Source organism: Pseudomyrmex gracilis, unplaced genomic scaffold, assembly GCF_002006095.1.
Source record: "Pseudomyrmex gracilis isolate BER0280 unplaced genomic scaffold, ASM200609v1 scaffold_6, whole genome shotgun sequence".
Classification (NCBI taxonomy): domain Eukaryota; kingdom Metazoa; phylum Arthropoda; class Insecta; order Hymenoptera; family Formicidae; genus Pseudomyrmex; species Pseudomyrmex gracilis.
The window spans coordinates 1110864-1134637 of NW_018020590.1; the positions used below are offsets into that span (position 1 = coordinate 1110864).

General features: G+C 39.4%; 1 protein-coding gene across 2 annotated transcripts in view; it reads right to left on the reverse strand.

Annotated features, from left to right (window-relative positions):
* LOC109858186 (Down syndrome cell adhesion molecule-like protein Dscam2) overlaps positions 1 to 23774 on the reverse strand; it is a 128808-nt gene that overhangs the window by 86071 nt on the left and 18963 nt on the right. For both annotated transcript variants that reach the window (XM_020435216.1, XM_020435226.1), the window contains exon 2: positions 21632 to 21724. In XM_020435216.1, coding sequence (XP_020290805.1) covers positions 21632 to 21689 — 58 coding nt within the window. In that variant the 5' untranslated portion in view covers positions 21690 to 21724. The remainder of the gene's footprint in view (positions 1 to 21631; positions 21725 to 23774) is intronic.

Consider the following 23774-nt stretch of genomic DNA (forward strand, 5'->3'; position numbering starts at 1 on the left):
ACTCCCAGGAGATCTCGTTGCAGTTTCCGCTTCTCTCTTCCTATTGCGCGCGCGTAAAGCTCAATTCGGCAAGTTCGACCGCGGCGAAGATTTAATTTCGATGATTAAGCGACGTCATGTCGGAAAAGGGGTCAGGCTATTCCGTTGATTGCACGGTTCTTAAGATTCTTGAGGCGTAGCAAACTCATTCGTTTTATACTTATATTATTCGGGAATAAAGATCTCATATACGTGAATAAATTCTTGCTCATGAGAGTTTCACGCGCGCAACAGAAGTGGATAATGAGAGAATTCTCACAGGAGACACGTTTTTACGCGCGCGTTCTTCTTCACCTCTCACGACCGAGCTGGCACATTTTGCGCGACGGAATATTTACGCAGCTCAATTGTCGGCGACGTGACACAATTTAAAACGAAAAGTCGTGTCACGCTCGGTATGTCGATTTACTTGAACTCGTGTGGGAAGACGTTTAGTGGCAATTGCCATTGACGTAATGAGACGCGACATAAAATTAATTCATTGCGGAATCTTAATTTAAAACCGAAGTTTTTTTATCTCTTCTTTCTTGTCGCAATTCTACTTATAAATAAATAACCGAAATCATAATCTATATACAACATATGTTTATGAATGGAAAATAAAAACGAGTTATAAGGGAGTACGTTTGTTCGCAAATAACGAAAAAATACGTCAGTCACACACGCGTTAGGTGCGAAAGGATTAACTTACGCGATGAATGAATTTTCATCATGAAATAATACGCTCTTCGAATGAAATACGCACAAATAAAAACGCATCGCCTCAGGCAGGGCGGCATGCTGTTTCCGATATGCTTTTACTGGATGCATGTAGGTTAATTGGATTTTCGCCCGACATCGTTTCCGAGCGGCAGTAACAGTTCACGCGCTTTTATTCCATATCACGTCTTTAAATCCTTTAAATATGCATGTGTTCTCTCTTATAAATGTATTTTGTTTACATATAAATAATATTATGTAAATTTAAGTATCTAAAACAGTTTTTGGTAACAGGTGTTTTATGTATTTTTTTACCCTATAACACGTACAACAATACAATTTATAAATAGGAGAACAATTCGTCACAAATAATGTTGCGAACGGAAATACTACATCCAGCAGATTACACGCCGAAGTATATTTTCTCGAGTGTGGATCAATGTTAATTTACTTAGAGCAAGGTTGCGCGTAGAAGAGGTTCTAAGTTGAGGGTAGCAGCTGTGCGAACCGTCGCTCGCGGGATGATTGCAGTCGACGGCTGATAACGGCAGACGCAACGCGGCTCTTTATGCGATAATACGACCCGACCGTCAAGCTATTTTCTCTTCGTTCGTTTGAGCGAACTCGCTCTGTATTGCAGCTAGAACAAATAGAGAGAACGATCCGAGCAAATGACATAATCAATTCCGACGTCGGTGTCGCGGAGACACGTCGGATACACTACGAGTGCAAACAAACGAGGGACTAATTGTTTTGTACGATTGAAACGATGTTCTCTTAAACTGATAGGAAGATAGTTCACAATGTAAAATAACGTATTTCGCTCACAAAAATTACAAAACTAATAACTAATAATATGACAAATATTATACAAGCACATCGCGCGCTTACTGCACTCAGAAGTTGGCTTTCTAATAGTGTGCCGCTTGATTTACTGTGTGCAGACGATGTTTTTTACGTGTTGTCTATTTTTATAGCAGTTTCCACTAAGCTCTCTCTCTCTCTCTCTCTCTCTCTCTCTCTCTCTCTTCTTTCTGTTGTGAGCTACAACGCAACGGACGAACTTCGAGAAAGGTGACTTACAAAGCCGATCAGCGTCCATTGCGCTGTGCTCAACCAGCGGATATACTTGGCACCGGCTTTCATGATGAAATACAAAGCTGTTAACGCTACGTTAGAATGTGTGACAGCTCACGCAGGGCGTAAGCCGTGTGCGCACGTCGCGGGATAGTATCGAGAGGGCAAAAGCGCCGTGATACGCCGCCGCGCCGTTATGTGATCACGTTTGTTCACTCACACAAACCTCCTCCCCGCTTCCGACTTGGAAGCGGTCCCGATATATCGCGTACGCTGATATCTCCGCGTGGGATCGTGCTCCATCGGCGAACATCATCGCGATACGCTGCCGCCTCGAGCGCGATGGACGAGTATCGGCCGTTTTGATGGCGAACGCGAGAGAACCAGCTAACGTGATGATTAAAGGGCAGGGCATAGCTTGCCAAGTACATGCACATTTCGACACGGTCGTGTTAACAGAGTACAACTGCAGTTGTCTCTGTGTGCAGAGCGACTGCAACGCGCAATTTGGATACTCCCGATGCCAAAGACATTGTAATTTCCTTTGCATCTGTAGACATTAGAAAATGAAGTAGAATTGCGAAAGCGTTGCATCAAAAAATCGTCATTTTTGCAGCAAATAATTTTTATGAGATATATGAAATAAACTAAAATAAACGTGACGTATATGTTCTAGAGAGAAATTCGTGAAAGTACGAAAAAAAACTGCGTTAAAAAAGTTATTGAAAGTGTTTAAAGTATAAATTTTAACACCAAGTTGATACAAAATTCAAACATTTCACAAAAGCAACATATCGATTAAATATTTATTTGACAATCTTTTCCCAATTTCACGCGCCTAAAAAAAAACAACCTAATGGTTGAGAAAATTCGAATAAATCTGCTCGATAAATACATACTTGTATTGTGTAATGCAATTACTCTTTATCCCAGGTCTGTAAAAGTATACGTAAAGACAACTGCATTAAAAATAATTCTGATTGATAAAAGAGATGTCGAGTTAATATCAATTGCAGCGTATTGATTATAAATGTTCATCGCGATTGACGAAAAAAGAGGAACTCGTGAAATTTTCGACAAAACCGCCGAGTACCGCGTTTTCATTTGGTCGAAATAACGATCCAGTGCGCATTTAGCCGTAATTAATTTTGCATTCAGCGCATGTACTACGACGCGGCTTTAATGGCGCCTACTTCGGCCGTCGGCGCCGACCGCCATTCGGAAATTACGGAATATCGGAAATCCAAAGCCCGACGATGATGGCGCGCGATTGGCGCATTTCCGCTTTGCGGCCGTCACCGGGAAGGGCAGAGGGAAAGGAAAGAGGGGGAGGGAAAGTGGAAGGGTCGCGGGGGTATCCGATGCAGTTCTCATCGAACGCATCGCGCAGCGCGCGAGTTACGCGCGCGATGCGTTACGATGACAACGCCAGCATTATACCGCGCGGGCACGAGATACTCTCGCTCGGTGTAGTAAAGCAAATAAAAGAGCGCCTCGCCAATTTCCGCATGTAAATGCGACATAATTGCCGAAACTGCAAATCCACGAGCGGCCGTACGTTCTATATATGTGCGCCGGTGTTCAGGTTTAATCAGTATTAAAATTAATGCCGAGCCATTTCGCCAACGGCAGTTACGCGATTATCGGCGGTCGTCCGAATTGAATCGCGTACGCGTAATTATTATTTGTGTATCACGGATTTAAATAAAATATATATCGCGGCGCAACACACGAACGCACAGATGCATAGTAATTAGATATTTATCTAAAACTTCGCTGAAACACAAAAGACTTATTGCGAAGTTAAGTGGAAAACGGAATTTTTCATCTTTCTGTTGTAAAAACCCTCCCAAGTTCTGCCTTGATATATCATTCTTGAGTTAGTACACTTTTAACCTGCAACATGTGTATCGTCAGAAGTAATAACGACGTCGCTTTTTTTGCCGCTTTTTTGTACCATCGTTTTAATCACACCGAATGTATCTGGAATTCATCGCGCCAGTCGTAATACGCGGTAACAAACGGCAGGAATCGGCAGATGTGTACAACGGCGCACGCAAGGATCAGGCGAGTTCAGTCGTTTCTTCGATTCAGCAAGAGAGAAAGAGAGAGAAATTTAAAGAGAGAATGTGAGAGAAGATGGTAGAAGGCAAGTAGATGATGAGAAAACAGAGGAGGAAGAAAAGAAAGAGAGAGAGAGAGAGAGAGAGAGAGAGAATGCGGAAAGTCAAGCTTTTACGGTGATTACTCGACATCGCGGCTGTGTCCGCACGCGTATTGCATCGGAAATGATTTCGCGCCCAATTAAACCATAGGAAACTCAACTCTCTCTCGTGGCAGCAACCAGAAGTACCGCTGGGGTTCCTTGACACATTCGTGCACTTATACTCTTAACACACCCCAGGGCTTTGCTCCTCTTGCGTTCCTCTTTTTTCTGTTCTTTTTTTCTATTCAAACTCAGTACAGACTGAACCGAATTTACTCGTTAGTCGCGCCGGTATAATTTTGTAATCGTGAGACGCGACGCGAAGAGTATAATCGAGTATTCGTTCGTTTGTGTTAATTGCTAATTCTGAAACCGATTAATTATAATTAAACAATTATGCACTACGATATTTATGTTGTTATATGTAATTTCTTAACGATAATATCCTTATATTCACAATAACAATACAGTGTTATAGATCAATATCAGCATGGTAAAATTTATTTCCTAATTAGTTATAATGTATAAGTTATATATTATATATAATAATATATAATGTCGATTTTTTGTCGTACTTATACTTCGAAATAATTCAATCGAATAAAACAATTGTGTCGCGTTCACAAAAGTAAATAAAATATTAAATTTTTGCATTTTGAATGTTTGTAGATATAGGATTACGTATAGGATTACGAATTTTATTTAATAAATGCAGAGGTAAGTTTTCTGATTTTAATAACACTGGTGTAACAACTTTAAACAAGTGTCGCTTACTCCTTCTGTTGTAAATAATTATTTTTAACGTTTGACACAACAATTCCAGCGCGACAAGAGCCGACATACAAGCTGGGAAAAACTTTGTGGCGTTCCAATTAGTAACAATTTCGAAACAAACGTCAAAACATCGTCCAGTGACGATGAGAAACGACAAGCGAGAAAAGGAGGAAAAAAACGAGGGAAAACAGAGAAATAAAAGAGAGATATATTTGAAAAAAGAAGAGAGAAAGAGAGAGAGAGAGAGATTTCGAGTACAGTAACCTCCATCGATTTTGCAAGAAAAGGGAAGACGCTTCTATGTGTATCTCATTTTCTTCCTAATCAACGTCGACAGAGCGCAAAAATTCAATGTGTCTGAAAATGGCCTGCCTGTTTCATTAGCAGCATGCCTTGTTTATTTCGCGGTACCAAATACATATATAGAAGTTACCAATGCGGGATAGCAGTATGTGTGGAAACTGAGTATTGCATGACGAACAATAGATACGTGAACCGATACTGGTCGGGGATGGACTAGAAAGGGAAAAGCTCGTAAAGGGTCGAGAGATACGGTCAGTGGCGATAGCTCGACTTTTGTGACGTTTATTAGTGAGATCGATCGACTCGCAGAAACGAAGTAACGCACTGATGACAAAATCGAGATTGTGCTTGTACTCATAAATGCAAACTTTCCTCGTTAACAATTACCCATCAGCGCACTCGAAACGACGACGGCGACGATAGCGAGCTGCCAAGTGACTCGACTGCTTGGACTTGTTAATTATCGACTCCACATCACGAGGGGATTTGCGAGAAGCTTACCTCCGCCGGCTGCTAGTGAAGTTCGTGCACACTCCTCTTTTCTAGACCTAATCACCCTTCCTTTTTCCGACCCTCCGGGCTCCCTTGTTCCCGACGCGTTTCATCTTGCTCATCGACTTCCTCGCCGACCCGGAAAGAAGAGGCGACCGGTCGTCAGTGTCTCAAGATGGCTACAGGCGTGCAAAGTAAAGTGGTTCTACGAAAGTCAAAGAGTTAACGCCAGAATAGATCTCTCGGATAACTTTGGCAACTCGTCGATCGCAATTTTTCACATTGAAATCCGAAGTTCTCGTAAACTCGAAAATTTATTTAAACGTTACAAATTTGTAAAACATATTCTTAAATAGTTAGTTAGATTTAAACAGAAATGATGAATAAGAGGTCTTTTTTTTTTAAATAGTCGATTTCAGAAAACATTTCTCTATAGATCTTTTAATCAATAAAGTAAAACTTTCAATAATCAATGTAGCAAAGAGTCTCGAAAGCGGTAGTTTAATTTTATGCGACATTGAGAGTAGAAAGTTTGTTCTTAATAAAATGTTGATCGTTTTTTTCATAAAAGAGAAAACAAGAGACACGTGAAAAAGAGAGAAAGAGTTTGAATATATATCAAATTATAGATCGAGATAGTAGTTATTCAATTAAGAAACTTTTAAAGACGTAAAAGAAGATAACGGCGAGTTAAAAACTCCGTACTGAATTCAAGCGATACGAGATTAGATATTCTTATGAGATTAAAATTTTATTTTTGTTCTGTTTTATGCGTTTTAATACTTGAAATCTATTATTTGAAAAAAATAGATACCAAATTTCTGTCACAGAAATCACACAAAGAAAGAACATGAGAATATTATGAAAATATTATTTGTGTCACACAATTGTGCTTTCTCATCACAATAGACCTTTTTTGTTTTATAAATTCTAGAAACATGTGACAAAACATTGCAATAGCAATTGTTTATGATTAATTTACAATAAAATCAATTGCTTATCGTCTTGATATCGCTAGTTATTTAACATTCCACGTTTTTCTACAGTCTATTTCAACAAAACTTTGAAATACAGCGAACGTCTTTTATACATTAGACGAAAATATACGGAATTCTGTACGTCGAACGATGTTAGTCGCGCGTCTGTTCAGCGACCTACGGAACGAACTCGTGACGGGTTCGTCTTCGATACCGGATGCGTCTTCCGGCACCGGCAGACAGTTGGTCGATTCGCGGCGTCTCGCGTTCGGTCACACAATAGCTTTAACTGGTTAACAAGCACGCCACGAACGCGTTTCGCACACCGACAGAGTTAAGGGTGAGAACATGTAACAGTCGCTACACACGGAACGTGTCAAAAGTCAAAACTCCGACACCGAAGACCTCGAGGGGCGGCGTCGAGCGTCGCGGCGACGACGCTGAAGCACGCCGGTGAAGTTTTCGACGGAACTCTCCGAGTTGTGCGCGCGTTATTCTCAACTGCGTAACTCGATTTCCTGTTGGTCTCGATTCGAGAAATTGTAACTCGGTTAAGAATTTCGAAAGATGCGCGGTCTCCCTTTTTCGCCGACGATTATCGACATATGACTTTTTCAATGGTGATTTTCTGCCCAATAGAATTTTTTGAATGGTTAGGGAAGCTCGGCAAAATACACATAAGTCGAAATGATTCGTTGATTTATGATTTTCTGAATATTTGTACAAATGATGTGAAATAAACAGAAAAAATGTGGCAATAAAGAGCTTAAGTTTATAGATGTTATTCAGGCGTTATTATAAACTTATTTGCGAGACATTGTTATATAATGTCTTTTAAGGTTCTTTGAGGTCAAATTTTTTCTGTGTATTGTTTTGTAAAAATGGAAGTAAACTTGGAGTCTTTATTATATTTCTTTTTGACATGAAATACACAAGAAAAATATGTAGGTAACGCATCAAGAATGAAGTTTTGCGCCCTCTGCGAAAATATATTATAATAACAAATTACCAAAGTAGAAATGAGTGATTAATGTGTCCAATATGTCTAACACGTTCCACGAACCTGTAGTTCATTTATCATACTACGCTCGTTTGCTACAATCGTCTTTATTGTGTCATCAAGGCTTAATGGCGCGGCCGTGTATACTTCAACACGTTTCCAATAATTTCGCACCGCGAACAATGCAGAGGAAATACACGATGCGCCACTGTATGCATCTTCAATATTCTATACATTGCAGTATGATCGGCATGGTAATTGGAATGGCAGTTATTACGTATTAACAAATATATATCGGCCAGTTTCGAACGAATCGTATTTTGCGTTATTGTATACTTCTCATCGTTTTTCCACCTCGTCGTATAACAGCGGTTTCGTCATATTTTCATAGAAAGCGCAAATAAACTTGATTTTCTTCAAAGATACACGTAATGTTTCATACGCACCAAACTGAATATCGTTTCCATCGATCGTGTAATGAAATTTATTACGCGAGAGATGAGATATTTTATATTTTAGATATAAATTATATATGCAAATAAAATACTACATAAAATTATAATTAATATTGATTTGATGTTTATGCACAGTTCTATTTCTACATTAAGAGAAAAGTGTCGATCTCTCAAATTGTTTCTTTGACCAAATCAATCTCAAAAATTAGTCTAACTGCATTATTCGACTGTGTTCATAGAGATTTTCAACAAACAGCCTAATGTCACGTACAGATTTAAAACTAATAATGAAAATATCGAGTCAAATAACTCCAAGAGCATTGTTTTTTATCCGTTTCCGGCGACAGTCGCTAAATTGAGCGGTACGTTTATGTAAATTCGCGCCTCGGAAATCTCGGCTGAATGCACCAAAGAGAGAACGTTTTCTCTAAATGTTTAAAGCGGTACCGCGCGCACCACATGCTGGCGTTTGATATTCTCCCTCTTTCGCTCTGTCTCGCTGGCTGCGAAAAAGAAGTACATCGACCTTACCGCTTGCGAAAATCTCGCAATTTACCCGCGAAACCAGATGATTGAAACTAGATCTCGCTTTCGCGCGGAAATTAAGAACGTTTCGAGTAAGTTATAAGCGTTCACTTATATATATATTTGCAAAACTATACAAATATTTTGTAGTTTTATAAAGTATATAATGTGAAACTATCGTTTTTGCAAGTGCAATTACAAAAAGCAGTCCGAGTAAAAGTAATCTGGTACACATTTCGTTGTTGATGATAAATGTGTGCGTTTGTAATCGCACAAAGATTTTTTTCATTTTTGAAATATTCTCTTAAAATGAGAAAAACAGCGCAATATTTTCTCGACGTTTTATTATATGCTTTTAGATAATTGCGCGTAGAATGAACTGAGATATGTACGTTCGTGTAAAAAGTAATTAATAAAATCCAATATTACTTACTTTTTCGAGGTGTGAGAGAACAGCTGGAAGAGAAAATTTGCTCACAATGCGCCAGAAAAATAAAACCGTACAAAACGACTCGTACAAAATTGCCGGAGCGTATTTTTCCCACGAGCGCGAGAGTAAATGTACACCTTTGACTTCCTTTGATCGTCGAGGATCTACCGCGGGCACCCTTTAAATAGGGGCGAAGAAACGTGGCCGCGCGAGTAGCAAAAAGGGCCCCGCTCAGTTTTTATCGGGCAAAACTGCGCCCGCCAGCCGTTTATCGTCACCTCTTTCAGCGGCGCTTTCGTTAAGCGTCGTCGGCAACGCTTGAATGCGAAGATCGCGAGTCGGAAGGGACGACGACATTTCTTTTTCGCGTTGATGCCCGTCGTGTGTCTGGCATGGTCGAGAGGGACAGCCGGGCCCTCGCGAATTTGTTGATTTAACACTCGGCCAGAGAGGCCGTCTGTCAACAAGCGCGCGAGTGCAGATGCACATACGTGAAAAGTGCAAATGAGAGTAACAAACGCGCCTCGTGTTTATTTTCTTATTCTTCTCTCTTTTTCTTTCTCAAGAGAGAATAAAAAGATATTTCTGTGTAAAATTTTATGTAAACTTTTACGTCAAAAATTCGTCAAATATAAATCTCGTGCTAAACAACAATTCAAGAATGTATGTACAATATATTTTCTCTTTGTGTGTAATTTTCTTACATATATGTATATGTATTCCCTCTAAAGTTGTAACTGAAGCGAACAGAAATGTGGGATGACTTCAGTTCTCGGTAGTTGTCGCTTTTTAGACTAGACCATAAATTATTTCGATCGTTCGAGACAAACAATAAAAAAGATTTCACAAAACAAGATCCACTTATAAAACTGCCCGTTTTTTGTATGGTTTACTTGTTTTTGGAAATAAAGATGTAATAGGAGAGTAAGATTGCTCAAGTTTAAAAAAAAGCCACTGTTGTACTTATCCATAATCTTTGGAAAGTTTTTATCATTCTGTTTATCGTAGATCCACTCGTAGCACAGACAGCGCGAAATTAATTAATCACAGTCAGACGTTAATCAATATTGATGTATCCGGCAACAATGACATTTGATAGAGATAAAGGAGCGAAGTTTGTGATTGAGGTTGCGATCACACTCGGGAACGCTTTCGGCCGCGTGATAGAAATATTAATCGTGATTAATTCCAGAGCGCAAAGCGTTGAAATTCATTACGGGAATGTAATATATCATCTCCGCGCGCGCGCGCGCACGCGCTTTTCGTCGTGACGTAGCACCACACCGTGTGTTTATCAAGCAAAACCGACAGAATTAATATTATATAAACGGAATATATCACCGTCGCGCGAACTGTCGCGCAAACAGTATCGCGCACATTTCGCGCTTTATCCGCGACACTTGTCCGCGGCGTCTCATCTCCGCCGTCACAGAGAAACAAGCGCGCGACGTCAACTTGTTTATCTCACACTTTGTGCAAAGCAGAACAAACGCAGTAGTGGCGATAATCAACGTGCGCGTCTATGAGAGCTGAGATTTTCCCGAAATTGCGTTTTCAAAGAACCCTCATCGACAAAGATATGTTAAGCGTTTTTTGCAAGTAATAGTGTTATTTGTTTTTAAAGTAATGCAATTAAGATTTATGTATATAAATAGGAATATATACATTACAAGAAAACTATATGTACTAATTATAAGATCAAGTTTTTGTAATATATCCCTATTCCAATTGTTCAAAACATAATTTAAAAAAAAGATTATCATAAAAATGTTCCGAATATGATACGAAAAATGTGGAAGACTCAATGTCATTACGATTTCATATAATTCTGATATTAAGTGGCGTGACATGTTTATCAGCCATCAGATGCACATATACCCATATATATATATATATATATATATATATATATATATATACATATACATATATATTTATATAATATATATGTCACACGTATGATATGTTTATCCATGTTTTACTTTACGAGAGAAGCAACGCGCAAACACGTGTCAGGTACAAGCGCGTTGTCGTCACCATTTTCCACGAATATCGCGCTTGTATTTTTTTTTTTTTTTTTTTTTTTAGCACGTTCAGTAAAAATATATGTACAATTTCTTCGAAAGCTAAAAGGTTTAATTACTTCTCGTTACATATAAAATATATTTAGCAGAAAAACTTTTACAATTAGTCAAAAAACACTATACTCTCTTTATATGCATATTTTCTGCTCGAAAATTTATTCCATGCTATTGCGCGTTTCAAAATTATTATATCATTGAAGCAATCATTAATAATCTAATTACGAAGTGCGACAAATCCGCTCGTCAGTTTGGTGTAAATTGAATGAAAATTAACATCAAAATAGAAGACAAAATGATTAGTAATTATCATAATTATGATTGATGATTACGATGATTAATACATTTCAATTGATTACGTACATATATATATTCTCTTCTGTTTATAAATAAGACAGAGATTAGATCAAAAAAATAAAAAAATGTTAAAGCATGCGTAGTATCTTTTTCCGAATTTACTTTGATTTTTTTCATATTTTTTCCGTTGTTTGCAACTTGATTTTCATGTCATTTTTATTTCTCATCTAGGTGTACACAAAAAGAAAAGACGATAAAAATGCCAAATAGGGGAGACCTCTCTGATTAACTTCTCGTTCACATATGTTATAAAGTTTACCTTCCTGAATAACAATATAAAGGTTTTAGCCTGTGCTCATTGTTTATTAAAAAGTTTTATAAATGAACTCTTATTTTTCGATCCCATGGACATTTTCTTCGTGTTTTAAGTGTTTAGGCGAGGGGAAACGTAGCTTCTTATAACTTTTTAATAAACAATGAGCATAGGCTAAAACTTTTTGAAACGTACTCAGAACATTTATAATATATGTCAACGAGAAGTCGATCGGAGTGGTCTTCCCTATTCGGGAGACCGAAAATTTTTACCGAAAAAACTTTTTGTATCGACTCTACGAGGAGTAAAGAGCGTGAAAGAAGTACATGTCTGCTGGATTATTTGCAAAAAAATATTGATCTTCTCGCGGAGGAAGCAATTTACTGAAATAATTAACACCGAATCCAGGCTTTCGCTACGGTGGTACAAACAGGCGCGTGGGCGACGCTTCCGGTCAGGATTAACAAGAGAATCTTTACCTTTTTCTTGTACATGTGCGATGTTCTGTGTTTTTGCAACGAAAACAGAAGCTCGCTCGAGTTCAGGAAAAATCGCTGAATAATGCAAAGTTGACGTCAAAGCAGGGTGGTAAATCGATAGTAGGTATGTACAAAAATAAGGCACACACGGATCGACTTCGGTGAGAGGACGCGCGGGAAACAAAGCGCGAGTTCAATACTCTACGGGTCGAAAATTTCATCAGCCCCGACTGAGAATCAGCGATAGTTAAATTCCAACGCGATAGACTGATTTAAATTCTTTTATATAAAAGTTTGCTACGCGCAGCGCTCGAAAAGTCCGGTAAAGCTAGATCGTTATCGCGAGAAAAATCCGGATAACAGATCAGCTTTGTTTGTCCCGATCGATCCCCAGTATTACGTAATGGAGAAGTAGGTGTTCAACAATGCGCAGCTGTTCGACTGCACATTGTGTCGACTGTGTTACTCATATAATCTAAATTAAATTTAACACAAAATGGACGGTGACTCTTCATTATACAGATCTTTATTTACACATACGGATCGGAAAATAAAATAAATGATGAAAAATAAATCGAAAATGTTCGTAAAACAGTGGAAAAGAAAATAGAAATTATCTTGACTATTTTATTTTATCGTCGCTTTAAAAACATTTTCAATATAATGTGTCAATACAACGTAATTCTTTCGATTATATTTATTTTTTTGTTTGCAAATATATATGCTCTAGAATTGAAGTATATGCCCCAGGTTTGAGAGAAAAGCGATTTATTTATTGCGTATATATGAGTATACAATACAGACATTGTTGTTCTTTACATTCCTCTTACATTATCTTATTTTTACCTTTTAAAGCATAAAACTTTCCTACGAGCGGTACAAAGAACACATGTTGCAACGCGTTCAATGCATTTTGCGAGTTACGTTATTCATTTCGGATGAATAAACAGTTGTCGTAATAATAATCGGACGAAGCGTGAAAAATTGTCCGGAAATATTAATTTTTTCTGTTTGCATATGCATTGCGAAAATTGTGAACATCATTAGTTTTGACAGTGGTTGCAACGCATTAATGATAATAATGGAGAATGCGCACAAGTTTGCACGACACATTTGTGCTACATAACAACGCTCTCAGTTGTCAACTTCACTTAGCGTACCAGTGACTATTTAAATTATTCGTATAAATAATTACTGATGGCGTTAGCTTAAATTAAAAATATAAAATCTCTTTACTTTAAATAAAAATATAAATAAACTTTTTTGTTTAAAAGATACAAAATATATCTCTGTGTAAAAATTTCTGCATTTATGAAAATAATTTTTCTCTAACGGGAAAATTTTATATTATATTTATCTATTTCATTTGCGTTTTTCAAGAGCTATGAATAAAGGGAAAAATAATCCATGAAAGTATATAAGCCCATCTACGTCGAGGGAAGATTATAATGCTCAGATATCTTCTCTCTCTTTCTCTCTTTCTTTATGACGCATAATGTATACATTTTTCTCTTTGAAAGTTCCCACTCTCGAGCGGCAGGGTCGTTTAAAATTTTAAAACATACAAAAAATTTACATGCATGTAAAAATTACATCTAAAAAAATTTGATGTAAAACTTCAATGTTGTAAAAACTCGAGATCTTATATTCGACACACTTGACATTATTGACTTATTTTACAACACTTTTGTTCAAAGCTTTTTTTTTGACATACAAAAATTCTCAACAAAATCGTCTTTAATTTCAGAGAAGTGTCAGAAGTTTTATAAGTTAATTTTTTCCAGAAACGTCGACCCATCGTTGGAATTGACATTGCGTAATTGATGTAGCAAAGAAAGGGCAATCGACGACTGGGGAGAGGTTCGCACGATCGTTTCCGGAGTTGGCAAGTTTTCGCGACAGATAATATGTCGCGCGATTGGCTGCATTGACATTTTTCACGCGAATGGAAATCCCCACAGACGTGTCACGAAGGCGAGAGCGTCGCAATTACGAACTCACAGATACAATATTCCCATTCACCGTCGCGTCGCCGCCAACCGCGCGTCTTTCTCCACCACGAACTACTCTTTTCCACTCGATTCAGCCGCCTTCTTCTCCTCCTTCTCCTCTTCTTTCGCCAGTTTCTCCGCTACTCATCGACGAAGTTGTGTGCTATGGTGTAGAACCGCGATAATCTTGAAATCAATAAAGTGTCACCGCGAATCTCTCTTCTGTAGGGAGAGGTACGTAGTGCGCAAGCCCCGCGTCATCCTAATGTGTGACGCGTTCGTCGCTGCATTATAGATGAACCCGCAAGCTGCAGCCCCACAGGATGCCGCGAAATTGGCGATAATCTCTTTATAACCTCGTGGTCGCGCGTATGTCATGCGAAACGTCACGTTGCATTACCTACAGTACCGCAATAATTTTTTTCCTTTATTACACAGAACACCTCAACTCTAAGCACATATCGTATCGTAAAATCGAAACAAATGAGCGATATTCGTCTCGCGACGCGTGAAATAAAACAGCGTGAAATATATTCTCAAAGAAATCGTACAATCGATGCAATCACACACATACATAGAATAAAATAAATCTTGCTGTGTTTATATGTATGAAAAAAGAAAACTTACGTGCATATCTCGCAAATATTTTTATCGAGAAATTGTTCCTAAAAGAAAATATAGAAAGCTTATCGAGAGATTTATCCGGTTCTGTACATATTCAAACAGTTTGAGATTTACGAGGCCAACGCCAAAGTGAAATATATATGAAATCCGACTTCGCCTTACGCATGATAACGAAGGTCCGACGTCGGTACAAGGATCGTCCGTTTGATAACAGGTACGAAAGCGCTGTTACATTCGCGGGCAAAGAGCTTGCGGGCATACGATGTTATAAAATAAGAGTAAAAGGAACGCGCGCGAAGTGGCAGTGGCGGGTGTGAAAAGATAAAACCCGAGAGAGCGGTGTCTCGTGGTGAGATTTTTCACGCGGACGCATATTTACGAGAAAGAAAATCGAACAACTCTGCTTTTGCCGCGATATTTATAGCTCGCGAGCTTCGCTATCAGTTAGATTACTCTTTACCGCGAGATGAAGAAACGTCGATTCTGATCGTATGTTAGCCGAAAACGGAAAATCAACTGGTCTGTCTCAACGTCGGATTGTTTTAAAAACATCGACGCTTTTTCGCAACCCTCATCTTTTTCTCTTCCCTAATCACTGAACTCGAAAATACATTGAAACGTGTAAGAAGATGGATCATCGAAAATTGAAAGAGTCGCTATCTTTGTGTTCGATAAACTATCTTACTCGCACCAACCGCACTTATCTTTAGCATAGGGGGAAAACTGACATACAAGAAATTAAGGAGATTTGATTGATTTACTTATTGATTGATGGTTTTAGTAATTGATTCTTGCACAAGAATTTATTCGGAGTCTTTGAGAGACTTCTGTCTTTTTTATATAGAAATAATTATCTCTATCTCTTATTTTATATACAAAAATTATCTTTTATTTTATTTTATGTAAAACGCAAAACTCCCGTTATTTCGCAAGAATAGCGTGCGAATACAAAACGTTATTTTAGAAAACTAAAAAAATCAAAAGAAAAAAAATGAATAAGCATTGTAATTGAACTAATAATAATTGTAGATGTAATGTGTGTAACGTTAATTAGACTGTTAAACACATATATGACTATTTACGCACGTGCGAAACAAAATGTATTCCGCGAGAGAGTGCGGACTGATATTTAATATTAATTAAACTTTGTGATAATGAAGAAAAAAAGAGATATATTAACCAGAAAATCGCTCGCACATTCAACAACTTAATTTATTTTTACTCCCGCGAGAAACGTCATGGCGCGCGTTTAATCAGCTACATTTTCACGACTACTCTTCCGTAATTACGCGCGCCGTGCATGTGCGCTATTGCGCGAAATTAATATTCGCAGATAATACCGTCGCACGATTAAGGACTCGCGCGCGTGATGGTCAGATAAAACGAATAATTTCGCGTTGGGATAAGAGTTAATATCGGCGTAAGGCCGGGAGATATCGATCAATCCCCATCGAGTCTTTGACGAAGGACTCCCATAGAGCTTTTATACTCGCAAGGAATCCCAATAAGGTTTTCGTCGAGGCTCCAATCCAATCGCCGCGACTCTCCCTGATTCTATCTTCTGGCCGCGCGGAAAGTGCCTTTTTCCCCATGAGGCGCGTGGTTCTTTAAACGCGAGAAGGTGTGTTGCGCGCACACGTACGAGCGCACGAAGACACGTACGCGCTGATAAATAAGTAACGTGGTGAATTCTCTCGAGCCGAAGGTTCAATGGACCGCTACCAGCGGGTAACTGCCCTCTCAATTCCGTCGTGCGATTAATAATGTTGAAAGCACGGTTCTAGCCGGATAGAAAAAGCTACTTCGCTTCAGCACCTTAAAACCGCTATCGTTATAGTTCCTTCCTTTCTTCCTCTCTCTTTCGGAATCAATCGGGATGTTAATTTTATTTTAGACAATTCAGTGGTTTGATGCTAACAAAATAAAATGTTGCGATACTTAAAAATAATTTTTTATCTTATTTTCACTGGAGAAGATGCACATCAATTTATCCGACCTGTCTAGATGTGATATATACGACTTAGACATCTCATATATACTTGTAAAATGCTTATGTCAAGAGTAAAAAAAATATAGATGTTATCACAAATATGTGATAAGTTATAGAACAAATTTCAAACATAAACATTTTACGACACTACTTACGACGTTGCAATCGTCTTAAAAAATCGTTCGCAGAATTTTACATCGTATTTGTGAAATTACATAAAAACTTTATACATCTCTCCTTGTTTGTATTCTGACAATTAAATGTAAAAGAATGCGCACAACGTACATAGCACAAAAGTCAATTATTGTTATTAATCCGCAAAGCGGAAACGCCGAAGAGAAAATGATTGCATTACGCGCATAAAGAGTCCTTAATCTGTTATGTTAACCAATCAGCCAAACCGCATTGAAATCGACGGGGAGATTGACTCCAATAATAATTAAACATTAACCACCATTCGCTAACCATGTTTGTGTATTTCGCGTTTAAACAGTTTGCACCGTAGCAATTAAATGTCGGTATTCTAAAATTAAGCTAGTCAATTTCTAATTGTTTTTATCGACAGTGACGTTTTTTCAATATAATTGATAGCTTTCCTAAAATTAAAAACAAAAAACAACTCATCTTTTTTTCTTTCTAATGACGCTTGTAATTTGATCTCTTAGTTAAAATTGGCAGAACTTTGTAAGACAAGCGAGGCAAAAGGGTTAAGCATCGAAGAGAATGTTGGTGTACTAGGTATTTTCCGAACAACATTCTATATCGACGCTCTCTGCCGAGCGAACCGTTATTGCTCGTTTCAGCATCGATCGAGCGCGCCTTGTGGGACCGTTGTGTGTTCACGAGGAATCTCAATAAGTCTTTCTCTTCTGTATTCCCTTTTCTTAACAGAAGTGCCGGCACCGACACTCTTTCTGATGTCGAAAGAGAAGCGCCTTTACTATCTCAAAACGACGAAAGGAGGTTGGGAAAGAAAGGAGCGAAAACGAGTCCGACGTGAGTGGCTACCGAATGCTAAAACAGGACATAATGCTCTCTACGCGCGAGGATTCAGTTTCACGTATACAACGGTTGATAAATAAGTATCGCGGGGATGAAAAGACGAGAGAGTGGGTGGTTGAAGCTACGTTAGAAGTCGGCAGTAAAGAAAAGTAACGCCGTCCCGTAAAAGAGAATCAATTCGATTCGTACTCTTTCTCTATCGCACTCTCACCACTCCGGTATCCTTCCTCGCCTCGCTTCATACCCTCGGCAAGTTTCACGCCGCCCCACTCTGGTAGTTTCTTTCCAACCTTCGTAGTCGACCTCCTCGCCACCCTCCGCCCCGGTGGCGCAACAAGTGCGTCCCGACTCGCATCTTTAAGAAAGCGGTCGTACTCCCCCGGACTTTCTCTCCCGTTCTTACCATCTCCGCGCTTTACCACTTCCCTTTTATCCCCCGCACCGCTCAAGCTACCGCGCTACCGTCACGTTCGACGGTATAGCCGAGCGTTTTTCTCTTCGTCTTTTTTCTCAGCGCTGTCTTCCCCGAACCGCGCTCTCGTTTCCCTTTCTCTCACCCGAGGTATCATCCCTCATCCTTCGGTCGGCCCGCAACCACCTTCCAAATCACTCCGAACTGTCTCTCTTTTTTATCTGTCGTTCTCTCGCGCAGCGTTTACGCCAACCATCCTCTTCGTGGCTCGACGCTTTCTTCTGTTCGCTTTGCTCCCTGCTCCCCTCACACCGACGCTGTATCATCTCTTGTTTTTCGTATTCCTCGCTCGACAGTACATTTCGTGTGTGTAGTAGTACACGCGCGGAGGATGGGCGAGTGCAACGAGCGAAACACGGTGAGAGAGGGTGGCAAAGACGATGCTGAAAGACAGACTTCGCGGCTCGACTAACACGAATCCAAGGCGTCGATTCGAGAATTTTCGCGGACACTTCGCGGCTGCGAACCTACACAATGCCGCGAGATGAACAAAATGACTATTCGCTCTGTGTGATTGTTCAAGAGCGAGCTTCATAACTAAAATCACTTCAGAACGTGAAATTTTCAAAAAACTTCTTGTACTTACTGTAATTTCTTGTATTACTGTAATTGCAATATTGAAATAATGATATGATGTAACTTATATAAACAACTTATTAGATAAATCACACAGTATCTAATCGAAGAGAAAACGCACGCGTAATATAAACGAGAAATTGTAAATCAAGTATCGAGCTACGGGTTTTTTTAAAAATAAAAATTACTTCTTTTGAAGCAACATATTTTTTCGCGTAATTCCTTCCTCTTGTTTCTTTCTTGCTCTCATTACTCGTTCACATATGTTTCCTGATATTATTTCGGATCACGATGCTTAAGTCCGAGTTAAATATGAAATAAAATGCGGGATTTGGATGATAAAAGCGAGAAATTTAATGAATACTTTGACACGTTACCAAATACTGCAACTACGCGAACATCTGCGACCCTGTCGAACGCGACATCGGATCGTCATTCGATGAAACACGTTGAATTTATTGGCGGTTTAATGCCGCTCGGGGACGTTTATAGGAGCGCAATAAATAAACTCGAGCGCGCTATTACGAGTGACAGCAGCGTTAGCCGGAGGTCGAAGTGCTACACACGGGAACATTGTATTGCAGAGTCCGGCGCGCAAAAACGCCAGTCTGACGCAGCTCGACTAACATTTTTACCTGACGTAATTGCAACGTGCTGCAATTAATAAAGGAAGTCAAACGGACATTTCACTGAAAACGAGTCTTTTTCTATTTGAAAAAGATAAATTAAATCCCATAAAATTAATCGTATAAACGATTCTGTCGCCATTTTATACATGTAAGTGCGTTTAAAAAATGTTCAAGATTTGAATTGACGATACCAGATCGAAGGATATAAATGTCATTTCCCCTCCAGTTAACTATTAACTTATCTTGGCAAGATTACAAGACTGTTTGATTACATCGTGACTTGAAAATAAACGAACATACAGGAAAGCACGAAGACACGTTGACGTTGTCGTTTTCGATCCCGAAGACGCGCAAGTTCTCGAGAACCATCCGCCGTCACGATGATCTACGAAGCGACCAAGCGGATGTGCTAGTTTAACGATCAGGAAATTCGACGAAAAGGAAAGTTATTAATGGCCAAAGTTGGACGATGTCGGGAACGACCTGCGCGCGACGGGGTTGAACCCTCTCGATTACAAAGCGCGTGCGAGAAGTGTAACTATACGAGCGAGAGTGGGGTTACAAATTACGCTCGAAAGTTGAGCCACTGCTCCAGCAGCGGGATAATGGATTTCGGAATAAACGAAACTACATCCCGAAGACTATAATTTAAACTGATGCCACGCTACGCGAAACCTGTGACTCCGCTTTTGTCACGCGCTTTCGACCCGAGTCCGGCGCCGAAGCTGCGAAGTGGCAGGAAATCAATCGGACAATCCGAGACACTTCGGGATTCTATGAACGAGAGAATGTTTGTGTTCCGGTAACGCGTTTGGACGCGAGAAAGAGATAAATAGATAGAGTAGGAGGAAAAGAGAGAGAGAAAGAAAGAAAAAGAGAAAAGCATCGTGTATTTGGAAAGTAACAAATACGCTTGTAGTGTTTGTAAAACGAGTCGTTTCGAGAACGGAACTCGAAAATCGAATAAAAAATACGGTCTGTTCGTATGACCTTTTTGCGTGAAACTGTGGCAATTCACATTTTTTACAGGCCATCTGTATTATGTTCTAAGGTGTTACAGAACAAAGTCTTTTACTTTAGTAAATAGTATAAAGAAAATAATTAGAACACACGCATTGCTTAAATTATTATATAAAAATTGTCCCGAGTGTACATTGTTTTGTGTGACCACAAATCATATAGTTTGTAAAATTCTTCAACGTTTTTTAAAAAATAATTATTAAATTCTTTGGATTTGTAAGTGTACATTGAAGATCTCTCTCTCTCTCTCTTTGTTTATTCTATGTAAACATTTCTAATTCACGTGTTGAAAAACTTTGCTCAACGAGCAAAGCGTATTGCATAAAACGTAACGTATCCAGTGAAAGAAACGATTGTTAAAAAATGCGTATTATTTGCTTGACATTTGCACAACCCAACGTTGTCTCTATAATGAAAAAAAAAAAAGAAATTTTTCGCAAATATACAATCTCAAATTAGACGAATCTCGTTACGAAGTGTAAAAAGCACACACTGCGAATGCAACACATTTGAATTGTAGAACATAAACTCGTTCGCGTAATAGGTCCACACGTTTATTTCCACGCGAGGGCAGTCGTATGCAAAGTTGTAACGCAGATTACAACTTGCGTGTCACGCTTGTGTCGTTACACGACACATTGTTAAATTCCGCGTGCGATCTGAAATAACCGTGTCACGTTCTTCGTCACATGGCAGCGACATAACTTCCGCTGTTTTATCGCTATAATGAATTGTATGAAAGTCTTATCATTTTTAACGAATGTTTTATGTTTTTTACGAAACATATCGCGTATCCTGGTTGACAGCAATTTCATTCAAGCAGTTTTAACCGCAGTCAATAATGCAAACCGTAACAATAAACTACGCATTTCACGTAATATTTTTAACGCAATACCTTTTATGATAATTATCAGTGAGAGCGTCCTTCTGTTTTGATAACTTTTATTTCGAGATCCGAGATTTCAATCAGTGAATCCGAGATTCATTAAACCCCGATGTTGGAGCTTTGTAAACCGAACGATTTAAGGTCGAAGAAATTGATTTTTAAAGCGCGCGGCCAGATTACCATCGTAACAAGCGCGCGCGCGCGCGCGGAATCATTTGCATAGGCATGACTCACGAGGTTCGCTGAATTTGTGCGAACTGAAAGCACTTGCAAGCCTCTTGTGTTCTTACTCACCGCGAACAAGGATGAGGATGCTGAACAGCAGCGCGGTGCTGAACGGCCAACCGGCCATCCTGGCGTAGAGCGTTACGTCGATTCAGCTTCCTCCTGAAACAATACAAGCGTGCCCAATCAATCAACCTATCCGCTGTGCTGTTATCCGAGAGCCAACTCGGATCTCTGCCATCCCCGTTCCTCTCCCCTTCTCTCTGTCCCCTCTTCCCTTCGCCTCTTCGTTCCTAACGCAAACCCGTTGTCTGTCCCCCGTCCTCGTCGTTCGGGCCTCGTCCCACCTTTCGATTCCTCCCCAACCCTTCTGTACTTTCCTGGCAGACTGCCCGTTCCACGGCCCCAACCTCACCATACCAATCCCTTTTCAACCCCGTCCCGCTTACACGCCAATCCCCTACGTCCCGTATCGACAATTTTTTCCCTCCCTCTCGAATCCGTGCCTGGGGGCTGGTCCGCTCAATGAAAGTCCTCCCAGACGGTGCGTGTCGAGCGACGTACATAATCGTGAAACATGCGATGCGTGCCACTAGCTTGGAGCTCGGCTATCGGAAATGCCCTCTCTCGCTTTTGCGCGCGCGCTTTTTTTTTTTTTCACCGCTCGACGCGAGCCGCGGAGGTCCTCGACCTCGCCGAGGTTCTTCAACAGCTTCACTGGATGGCTCTAGGCGTATTAACGGTGGTTTCTTTACCGTGAAAAGCCATATTTGACACAAAGAAAATGAGAATCAAATGATTATCTTTGACATCAAGAATTGCTTTCTCGACCAAAACGACGATCTTAAGTATTTGAAAAGAGAGTAGCTCTTTAACCGTCTAAAAGTAATTTACAAGATGGTCGGATTTATTTCTCAATAAATAAGGTCTCTCTGTAAAGAAAAGATATGCTTCAAAAATTTGCAAATTGTTGCTTGCACACTTTGAGAATCTGACAATGAGCTGTACTTGAAATGACACAGTGCGATGAGATAGTGCGACACATTGATATAGTTTCGTCAAACGGGAATGTCGGTTTCCGGCCGCGGAAGTGTTGCCAAGATGTTCACTTTTATATATTGCGCGTGATGTCTTTTTCGTAAAATATCTGTCGTTTTTTTGTCGCGTCTCTCGCAAACTTCATTCAAAGAGGCCGAATCTGGAGCATTCAATTCGCTTCACGGCGCCACAGTTTCACGACCAAAGCCAAAGGGTGAGCCGCACGACCCTTATGCACTTCGCACGCGTGCATATACGAGCGATCTATAAGGCGCTTCTTCTCGCGCTCTCTCATCTTCTATGTTGAATATTTTTCGAGCGTCTCGTGCGCGCCGTGAAGCGAATATAAAGGGCCTGCAAGGAATACACTTGCATCCCACTCAGTAGAAGCTTTAATTAAAAATGTAACGTTTTATCAAGTAAAACTCTCTAGACTAATTTGTCACTGCATAGAAAACATAAATTTTTAATTATATTTTGAAGTAATTTTAATCATATTTTAGTAACAAAAAATATCAGAGACATCCTTTCTTTTTCTCTTACACATTGCTTTAATTTTTACTAAACTTCTAACTAAATCTCATGTTTATGAAAAACTCTCCAATTTTAAATTAAAATTTTTATACTATTTTGTGTCACACAAACACACACATGCGCATATGTTACTATTCTTAAATCGATATCCATCTTTATTTCTGCGTACATAAAGAGTAAAAGAAATTTGTATAATATGCTTGGAACTATTGACAGAAAATGGAATTTTGAAAACAAACCTAGCTCTGAAAAATGCTGCTATGTTTTTTAAATTTTATTTTCTTTGCTAGCCGAGACATCTCTAAAAATGACTTAAACATGCTGGATTACCATTGCAAAGAGTTACCTACAATTTTAAAAAATCCTAAACGAAGAAAAAACGCTCACAGAACGTATACAGGTGCGCGTCGCTCGTGTCCTGGAAGAGCTAAGCGAGATATATTCGTGCGTCTTCCTGTTGCGCAAAGCTGTTCTTCTTCCTAGCAGCGCACCAATGAAACGAGCCACCAGAAAGCAATTCCGCCGCGCTCACAATTAAGTTTACGAACGAGATCGAGTGTTCGACGTACAATTTCCTCCCGGCACGATGCGCGATAGAAACAACGAAAACAGTCAAGAAAAAACAGGCGGGAAAAACTGA